Source organism: Sycon ciliatum, chromosome 8 (genome assembly GCF_964019385.1).
Source record: "Sycon ciliatum chromosome 8, ocSycCili1.1, whole genome shotgun sequence".
NCBI classification, from domain to species: domain Eukaryota; kingdom Metazoa; phylum Porifera; class Calcarea; order Leucosolenida; family Sycettidae; genus Sycon; species Sycon ciliatum.
The window spans coordinates 22,181,815-22,192,295 of NC_088650.1; the positions used below are offsets into that span (position 1 = coordinate 22,181,815).

The 10,481-nt window shown below is 45.9% G+C and overlaps 1 protein-coding gene across 1 annotated transcript; it reads right to left on the reverse strand.

Moving 5' to 3' along the window:
- Nucleotides 1–779: 779 nt before the first annotated feature.
- Nucleotides 780–10,294, reverse strand: LOC135822331 (uncharacterized). The gene is made up of 8 exons (XM_065335075.1): nucleotides 9,974–10,294; nucleotides 8,329–8,385; nucleotides 7,461–7,537; nucleotides 6,031–6,054; nucleotides 4,395–4,481; nucleotides 4,079–4,145; nucleotides 2,028–2,087; nucleotides 780–1,533 (listed from the first exon to the last, which is right to left on the reverse strand). The coding sequence occupies exons 1-8, from the start codon at nucleotides 10,149–10,151 to the stop codon at nucleotides 1,361–1,363; spliced, it is 723 nt and encodes a 240-aa protein (XP_065191147.1). The 5' UTR covers nucleotides 10,152–10,294; the 3' UTR covers nucleotides 780–1,360.
- Nucleotides 10,295–10,481: the final 187 nt, after the last annotated feature.

Below are 10,481 nucleotides of genomic sequence, written 5' to 3' on the forward strand. Positions count from 1 at the left end.
TATAAGAACAAAGTGAACCATTCATTTGAATGAAGCCCAATCCAGCAGTGCATGTACACTCTCCTCATTTCGGCGAAGGTGTGCAAATTTGATATTGGGAATATAGGACAGGACGAGCAGAGTGTTGAAGCTTCCTCAGACTAACGCCATTTTACTCTTCCTCAGACTAACGCCATTCTTCTCTTCCTCAGACTAACGCCATTCTACTCTTCCTCAGACTAACGCCATTCTACTCTTCCTCAGACTAACGCCATTCTACTCGGCACCTAGAAAACTACAAGTAGCGAAAATTAGACTTTAGGCCGTATACTTTCCCAGAATGGGGAGGGGGAGGGCTGGTGGGGTCTAGATGCCACTGCTCCTTCCCAGCTTTGTGTGGTCTTGCAGTGCTATGGTGTACTAAACCTCACATAATGTCATTGCGTGCGTAGCATGTCGCTAGAGCATTAGTAACGTGGCAGTCGATAGCTGATTTTTGCTAGTGTGAGTTGTGCACTCAAACCGCCAAGAAAGGATTGACTTGCCAAATTCTGCCCGCGCATCATGCCATGGTGTACGTCCTAACAGCACATGATCAACTAGTCACCATTAGAAAAGAAGTCATCATCATCATCATGATTCATCATCCATGACTACAACACTACACTGTAGTGGTGTGAGAAGGTAGCCGCTGCTGCCGGGTACCACTGGTTGGAAAACCCGGTGCAGTCATGACCGGGCCATTGCTACACCGGCCTGCCTTCCTGTCACCTGGTCACCCCACCAGGGTCGAAATCAAATACGTCTCGGGATAACCTGATGATGATCTAAGACCTTACTATAGAGCAACCAAAAAAAGAGGAATGTTTGAGTGAATAGTACGCAGTGCAGTTCGAGTTGAGGCGGTTGATGGTAGACAAAATTATTTTATTTTTATACAGTTTTGGCCAGCCAAGTCAGGACTGATGTTTAGCAATGACAATTGGTCTGAATTTCACTTTTGACACAACTGTACACAAACCATGCCAACTGAAATGCTTCTCTCTGTCTCTGTCTCCCTCCACATCACTCCACACAACACCTTGACACCAGTCACTGCACCACCACCACCAACAGGTCCTGCCGCTAAGCTGCAGGAGTGCAAGACCCGCGGGGTGATACCGTCCACACAGAGCAACACACAGCAACGCACAGCAACGCACATTGCTGCTGGCATGTACACTACAAGGTGTCGGAGTAGCGGAAACACGCTGCCAGGAAGAAGTGCAACTGGTCAGGTAAGTAGTTTAGTGGTTTCGTATATAATCACTATATTGACATGCCAGGTTTCTCTTTCTCCATATTATACGGGTGCGATCAAACTTGAGAAGAACGGCTGGACTTAAACTCTGTGCTTGAACTGCTTGCTATATCTGAGATCGAGAGCGTACTTCCTCATGTCACGCTTTCTCTCATCGCGCGTGTACCAGGCGTAGTGGCGCAAGTCCAACATTTCACCCGGCGGTTGCCAATGCTTGTCAGTTGTGATGGGCGGTGGGTGGCGGGGCAGAAAACCTGAAAATAACAGACACATACGGTGCAAAGACACACATAAGCATGCACTATAGATAGTGTTGGGTGGCATACGGCTGTGACATACACATACGTATTCAAAATGGACAAGCGACCTGTAGCTGTAGTTGTAACAAATCAAATGGCGATGCTGCAGAGGAGAAGTGTGAACACGTCGTGCACGCAAGACCTCCACGTGACAGATATTGTGTCTGTACAGTGTACACATACACTGCACTGCTGCTGCTGTGTTGACCGGTGAAGTCGAGACTACCATGCCATAAAGCTTCCCACCAGTGCATGCATCCAGATCGTCAGTGATGTAACATAATAGAGAAAACGTGAGCCTTTCACACAGCTAAGTCTAAATCAATGCGCGATGCCGGCCCATGAAATCCCAGCGCCTCTACCAAGTTTAAAATTCCTTAGAATTAGAAGTAAGCAACGTGAACTCTCTGTTGCACAACACATGCCATGATGTCTTGAACTGAACTCACCATTCGCACGTGCGTCCTCCAGTAAGATTCTAACTTGAGCCTCAGCATACTGACAAAGACCTATGTTGAGAGGCATACCAACAAGCAGACACGATACTATTCTAAGCAATAGAGTTGAGGATCAGGGGACCTTGCTACAAGTACCCAGGACAGACCCCTCACCAACAAAACCAGCACTATCAAGCGAACAGAAAACGGTGACTCGCATAGCTGCAGTGACATGCAAAGCTGCACCGCAGCAGAGTCACAAAGGGCCCATTTGGCCTTGTGGCCCGCATGGCACAATGGGCCTTGTGGCCCGCATGGCACAACAGCGCTTGAAATACTGTAAGTGACAACGTTGCAAGTCAATAAAAAACAACTTCTGAACTTCTCGCTCAAATGGGATCCACTCTAGCCGTAGAAAAGCTCAGTCAACCATGCAACTACATATAACAGCCCTCGGTCGGATATGATAGATTTTTATATAATTATTCGCAAGTTGTCACTAAAGCCGAGGCTAGTTGACTGTGCGACGTTTTAAAAGTGCTCCCTCATGCCGCATGCTGATATGACATGTTTTCTGTAACAAGCGTGGGTCCCTGGCTAGGAGGGCCAGGTTCAGTCCAGGCACCAACGGCAGATGTGTCATCATATAAAGAAAACTAGATCTACTACTTTGCAAGTGGATCTCAAAGTCATCCAGTGCACAACTCCGGCCAGGCTGCGGCGGCGTAGCACTTTCAAGCACTGTGGTGCCACATGACCCGCATAACTGTGGTGGGCCCTGTGGCCCTATCAGGTCCGCAGAACTGTGGCCCTATCAGGTCCGCAGAACTGTGGCCCTTTCAGGTCCGCAGAACTGTGGCCCTTTCAGGTCCGCAGAACTGTGGCCCTATCAGGTCCGCAGAACTGTGGCCCTATCAGGTCCGCAGAACTGTGGCCCTATCAGGTCCGCAGAACTGTGGCCCTATCAGGTCCGCAGAACTGTGGCCCTATCAGGTCTCCTGTAGTCACAAGAGCAACCGTAACCTATATGCATGAAGGGCACTGTGGCGAACATAGCTGCATGCATGAGAGAGTACAGTACGGATCGGCTATAGCGGTGGTGTTTGATTTTCGTGCAAACATCACTATAGGCGATATATTACTACAGGCGATATGCATACTTAGGTATGCCTGACACATGCGTGTATGGTGTCATTCGAATCAGTGTAGCGTGCAGAAGCGTGCTGTGCATGTGACTGTGCAGTACGCGCAGTGCAGAGCTACTTCCTGCGGAAAGAAAAACTTCGTGACTTTTTGACATGAGTTTTCAAGAAGTTGCTGTACATGTGCTCAACAAATGATTGTGTTCTTTTGGAAGAGAAACACTTCAACACATTGAATCGACATATCAACAATATCTACAGGATCGATTAGTGGGAGTAAAGTCTCAGTCTGGGTCGCCATCGCTCGACTCATCACCGCTGAAACCGTTCCAAGTGGCAGGTCGATCGACGCGTGATGTCGTATGTCACGGAGAAGCTTCTCCGCGTCCCTTATCGTCTTCGCTGTTACCTGAATGCCTTCTCCAACATCTCGGCGGAGACCACGGTAGCGCTTCAGCGCTGGTACTCATTACTGCCTCCGCTCTCGCTCGAGGATGCCCCGGAACAAGCACAGCCAACGCCAAACATTTCGAATTTCCTCCGAGGGATATCATAGTCGTACCAGCGGCAGCGCTTCTTGGCTGCCGCGATCAGATCTCGCCATGTACGATGTATATTATTTTTTGTTATGATCATCACTATAGCCGATGAAAAATGTATGCAATAAAATCATTTTGACAAAGAAATCGTATCATTATAGCCGATATATTACTATAGCCGATCCGATATGTATAGAAAGGGGTGGTTTATGAAAATGAATTTGAGAATACGATCACTATAAGAGGTATATTACTATAGCCGACAACCCTATAGCCGATCCGCACTGTATTTAGTACACTGCCACTAGTCTTTACATTTAGCATGCACTAAGCAAGGAGGCACATCAGCACCTGCAGCAGCAGCAAGCATAACAGTACCAACCAGACACGGTCCAGCGATAGGTGTTCCAGGAGATGGGATGGATGAAGTTCATCAAAAACATGAGGTTCTGCAGGAGCATACAAAGACATGTGTTGCAGCAGAAAGCAGTAAGCAACCGTATGTCAACAAATGTCATGCTACCATGGTCACATGTGCAAGAGCACACCAAGAAGATCAAATGACATCACATAGCCAATATTAGCCATGGTATATCTTGGAATTTCATACTAGTTTCCGGTCCTGTGCGCAATCGTGTCAATTCCAGGGCAGAAGTATAAAAAAAACTGGTCGTGTAAAATACAAAGAACCAACGTACCGTTGACTTGTTCTCCGCTGTTGATCTGCAAAATGCACAAATGCTTTTGTGCGGAAGATACTGTCTCTCCACATTGAACACCATGCGCTACAGCCAATCAGGAAGACGGAACACAAGCAATTACAGAACAAACACACAGACACACACACGCACAGTGAGTGGATGAATAATACACGAGCAATGCCATGTCAAATGCGTAGCCAGGAAATCAAGGAGGATTCTTTCATTATCTTACTACACACATGTACCGTAAAGTCTTGTATAAAAGCTAGGAGTCAAACGGGTGTACCTTTAACTAACGAACGGGTAATTTTTTTAACAGGCGGGTTAACGGGTACCCTTTAGCAGCCATGTTTAGGTTTTTGCGCAATTTTTACATAAATCAAGATTATAATTCATCTGTTCTCGGGTTGCATTTTGATATCACGTTGTGATCCGCAAATCGATTGGTGTCTGATAGTCGCAGGAGTAGATCTACTAGGTGCGAAAATGCAACAACAATGCAGACATCCAGCGTTGAGTTGTAAATAATCGACTCCCGCCTGGAATACACGATCCCAGCAGTGTTGCTCCACACTGATTGGTTCATCAAAATCCAAACGGGTACCCTTTTACTAACGGTACCTGAGGTTAACGGTCGGGTACCCGGTACACCCCTTTGACCCCTAATAAAAGCAGCGGCTTCTATGACTTTCTTGGTGAAATTTTGCAGGCTTCTATACAAGACAGGTATTTCTATGTATGTCAACACTAAAACCAGGCTTATGTGTGATTTGATGGGCCAAATTTTTTTAATATGAACTTTCCACTACAGTCTGTTCATTTGAAAATGGCTCACCGCGTTGCTGAGAATGTACTCGAGGCCACTTTTGAGAAATTACCGCAAGAAATATCAGAGCGCGATTTCCCCCAAAAAACGTGAAGAGACATTGGTGTGAAGGAAAAATGGAAAATTATAGTACGAAGAGCCGAAAAAGGAAAGGACAGGAAAGGCGAACCTGCCAACATGGTGTGTAATGATGAAATTCTGGGCCTGGATCAAGACTGGGGCCATGTTCATTTTGCGAGCCATACTTTGCAGCTCTCTGAACACGAGGGACTCTAGGAGGCTGCCATCACCCGAGTGGTGTCCCATGCCAGGAAGATAGTCAGCCACTTCAATCATTCGTCGTTGGCGACAACAAAGCTACACAAGATGGAGGGGCGATCTGGCTGGAAGAAGCCACTCGAGCACATCACAACATTGCCTGTTAGGATATCCCTAACAAGATGAGAAATAAAATAAAAAATAATAATAATAATCACGTAGACATTCCGTGTTTTCTGAACAAGAACCGCCGCTACCTTGAGCAGCAATGAAGTCGGATCCATCGTCACCTGGGACATGTATCGATTATCACAGATGTCATAGTTTATAACACACGTATTCTATTCATAATTTCTTACATTGCACTGGTCATCTAAGTTATTTTACCTTCCTGTTTTCCTTGTTCTTTGAGAACAGTCAAGAGCCAAAGCCCCATCCGAACCATTACCCGATCAAACCCCTACCCATTACAACCCTTCCAAATCACATAACCAGCGTAGTTCAGAAGATAAAAAACAAAAAAACCTCTTTTACTACAAGCATACTTACTCCATTACATCTCTTTTTCGCCCTCTGCAAAAGACAAATGAACAGAACGCACAGAGCAACAGCAGAATTAATGATCCACTATAAACTGCACTGTACAGCTATTTGTATTTTTAAAATGATTGCACCACACTACACTGGATTGCACTACACTACACTACACTACACTGGATTGCACCACACTACACTGGATTGCACTACACTACACTACACTGCAGTGGAATTCAGGCTTCCGGCCCTGCATGCAGTACTCAAGGCCCATAAATAGATGGCAGAACATGACCGCTGCACCCCCTCCCCCCACACCCACATCCACACCTGCAGTAGACCAGGCAGCCGTGCCCACACCCAGCAAGACACATGCCCAGCATACGCATGTAGATGTACTCAGGTGAGTCCACACCACAAATCAGAAAAAAATCTCTGCAAGTCTTCGGTAAGGTCGGTAAAAGTAATCCTAGGCACAGGGAGCAGGAATGACAATGCTGCTACAATCATGTACATATGTACCTGTAGCAACAAGTCTAGAACACCATTTCAGTGGTACGCATCAGTATTTTAGTGTGCTACCATGTTTGCACAGTGGTCCTACAGCCATACCTTAACAAGACAAATAACGAGAGAGCTTGGAAGCTCAGGGCCCTACGCTATTCTTTTTTTGCCTAGCTCATCATGCATGTTATTAGAACATTTTCCATTGATTGGCTACATCATTGTATTGCAAAAACGTTTCAATCAGTTTGAATATGAGTCAGGCAAAAGTGGGTTGGGTTTATATATAAAATTATTGTATGATATTACCAGTATAACATTCTTCTCCGGGACTTTATTGAAAATCCAAAATAAAATTTTCATTTCTCCTATTTTTCAAGACAACCTAGGATTCGAACCCGCACTATCGCTCAGCATGCATTCCCCCGATACACTTCGCATACATACTCATTCTTCCAAGTTGCTTCACGTTATGATCTTGCATTTGAAAGCCCTATTTGAATATTGTGGCCAGCTGTCTTTGATGGTACGGTACGGGACAGGTAAGGGATAGCACCAGGCATGCCGGCGGCACAAACACACAAACACACACGGAATTAAAGCTGTGTGGACCCTGGCTAGCGCCAGATGTTACTGAAGTAACGCCTTTTGCATAGCTACGGGGACGAGACGTAATTTCGAGGCATCTTGCAGCTTCATCTGTAGAAAGTAGTTGGGTGGACACACCCATTCCCATTGTTTCATTCGTACCTGACGATGGCAACATTGCCGAACGCACGGTAAGAATTGGTTCGGTCCTGCGCAGAGCTTTGGGAATGGGTGTGTCCAGCCAACTACTTTCTACAAATCTTGGGAATCCCAGATGGTCGTCACCTCTTCCCAACAAAAAGAGGATAATTTGCTTAATTTGACACTGAACAGCACTGCAGTGTAGTCAATACCTTCTTGGGTGTATGTCCCTTCATCTGTGGAGTAAATCCTTCCCACATGGTTTCATGGGAAGGGAGAGGATGAGGAGCTGGCAAAGCAAGCCAAGAAAAGAAACACAAGGAAGAAACACATCCGTATTAATCTGCTGACTGTCTAGTTGACAATATGAATGTTCAGTACAATTGACCATCAGGTACTTCCTCATCACAACTACCTAGCAGCTCTTACTATCAAGTCGGCCGGACAAAAAGAAGGTTTGAACAGAGCCGCTTTGCTCCATGCTCAACAAACAAGTGTTACGTGCTACGCCCACATAAGCAAGGCTAGTGATCAAGGCACAATTTCACAGGTTACTTTTCCTACTCTTTGTTTACTCTAATTATCAATCCGCTTTCGATTGTAACTATCAGCATCCTCTGAGTGCACTGGATATTGCAAGTTGTAGACAACGCGTGTTGCCTTGTTATGCCGTGAGACAGCAACAAAGCAGACCAATGAGCATCGTATCGAACCTCTATACAAAATGCGGTATGTTTAGCTCGACAATGACACACATGGACCAGGAATGAAAAGTTGAAAGTTGTGCCACCTGGCAGAGAAGAGAGAAACCTTCCGAGGCATAGCTGCCAACTTTCAGCTACAGGACGACACCTACACAAAAAAGTGGCAAAATGCTAATTGGCTACCATTATCTGAACATATATGTGCACACCTGTGCATACCCCTTGCACTGAGTTTCAAAACCTCTGTGATCGATCACATCTCAAGAGAAATGAGCAGGATCCAAAGTGGCTAAGACTAGTGTCACAACTACATGTTGTTTACGCAAAGTTCAGGTACTGAATACGCCGTAGCCAACGCCTACAACCAACTACTTACTTGGAGCGAATCCATACTGACGACCTGTTGAACTGACTTCCAGTTCTGCATCGTAATCTATCAAGTAGACACACACACACACACACACACACACACACACACACACACACACACACACACACACACACACACACACACATGCACACACACACATGCACACACATGCACACACATGCACACACACACACACATGCACACACACACACACACACATGCACACACACACACACACACACACACACACACACACACACACACACACACATGTACACACATGCAAACACACACACACACACACACACACACACACACACTTTGAACCTGTGGACAATAGGGTCCGTTCTGCATGTCCTGAACTCTCCGCTCGCAGTGTGCAAACAGACCAGGGAGGTAGAGAGTACTAGAAAGTAGAAACCCGATGTTTTACTGCTCCCTGGTGTATGTACTGACTAATGTTATCTGGCTATGTATGTATGTATGTTCTTTCAAGTACACTCATATCTCTCTTATCCGACCCTCCAAGTTACGAGTGGCTCAGTCTACTGCCTGGGCACCCTGTGAGTGAGACTTGGAAATATTCCTACTCTTTTGTGGAACTAGTGACGTCATATCCCAGATCTCTGGCCCTTCCCCATCACAATGTACGCGATTCAGAGCCACGGACATTTCTAAATTACGGGCAGTGCCCGGTCCCGGACTGCCCGGATGACAGAGGTTAGAGTGTACATGTACCAGGCACATGCATACGCCACCGTCACACAGTTGTTAGGGAGTTCAGTTCCGGCCCGGGTCAGGTCAAAAATGTGGTCACAACTTGCCTGTACATTTAGATGAGGCCCGGGTGGCAGCTCTTTGGCCTGACTTTGAGCCAGCTTCTATCTGATCCCGTGGCCAGTACAGTCAACTTCGCTAATAACGACTGCGGATATAACGACAGTTCTCAAATAACGACTAAATTTCCACGCCCAGAGCAAAGTCCCATCCAACTGTAATACATATAATGAGACTTCGCGAATAAGGACACTTTTCTGATGCCCCGCCGAGTGTCGTTATAAGCGAAGTTGACTGTACTCCCTCGTCGATGCTATTTTTAGGTTGGTGAGGTCATTACCTTTCCATTGATGCCACACATGCCTTGCTTGAACAAAATGACCACCGCGCTTTGCGCAGAGGCATAGCGAAGTACTAATTTCGACCAGATGCGTACTCGACCCCGCGAGAAACACCAGATTTTCGTGTTCAGCGGCCTCGAATTACTAGTACTTGTAGTCTAAAACAAGAGGATTCTACAATATTTAGGCTCGCGCTTTAGCGCAGTATACCGGTAGAAGGGAAATGATCTAGCTTCCTCGAACCAAGACCATTTGACTCAGAACCCGAAGACTACAACTGTTAACTTCAAATAGTCCACATGTCGATGAGCTGTGCTTCTCTTCAAAAAATGGAATTGGAGATGGATTTTTGTTCCTCTTACAAATGAAGGCTAGAAGCTGTTTCTAGAGAACTCCTCAGCTCATGGCTCAAGCTTTCCAAAAAATCCGTATTTGAACACTTTTGCCAGGAAAAAATCGTTTTCAATATACAGCCCTCGAAAGTGGTCAGTATAATATCCCCCACGATTCGGAGTACTACTAGCTTAACTTACCCATGAAACCACTGGGCGTAGGGTTCACAATCTTCACAGGAAGAGCTTTAGGTCCACGGGCTTTAGGTTTGGGGAAGTTGACCAATTGTTGATGGCTGTTCATGTTACGTACAAATGCGGAAGACTGTTTGGAGAGAACAGGCTGCAATCTCCGACAGCTCGAGACAAGCGCAGCCATGGCTGGTACTTGGGTGAGTCTTCTGGATGCGACGCGAGAGGGAAATTAATCTGAGATCCTCCTACTCTATCATTGTCTTCAACATATCCAAGGCTCGCTCGCTCCCCAACTGTGGTAAATACTATCTCATCGCTATAAAACTTCAAAAATAATCGCATGCCTTGTAATTATTTGTGTCTGTGAAAATATTGAACTGAAAAAATCATGATGCGTGGCCGGCCACTTTCGGTGCGTTTTTTCAATTCTTACAAAGTGAGGGGAGAGGTTTTGTAAAAACCATGATTTTAGGCGGGTTTCTGTCGGAAACGAAAAGTTCGCAAAAACTAACAT

Excerpts from the sequence above, each read along its gene's own strand:
- LOC135822331 (XM_065335075.1), bottom strand. The coding sequence starts at position 10,151 with ATGGCTGCGCTTGTCTCGAGCTGTCGGAGATTGCAGCCTGTTCTCTCC. Across the intron at positions 4,482-6,030 it reads CGAAAAAGAGATGTAATGGA|CGCATGGTGTTCAATGTGGA; the intron begins GTAAGTATGCTT and ends GATTGGCTGTAG. Across the intron at positions 4,146-4,394 it reads CAGCGGAGAACAAGTCAACG|AACCTCATGTTTTTGATGAA; the intron begins GTACGTTGGTTC and ends ATGCTCCTGCAG.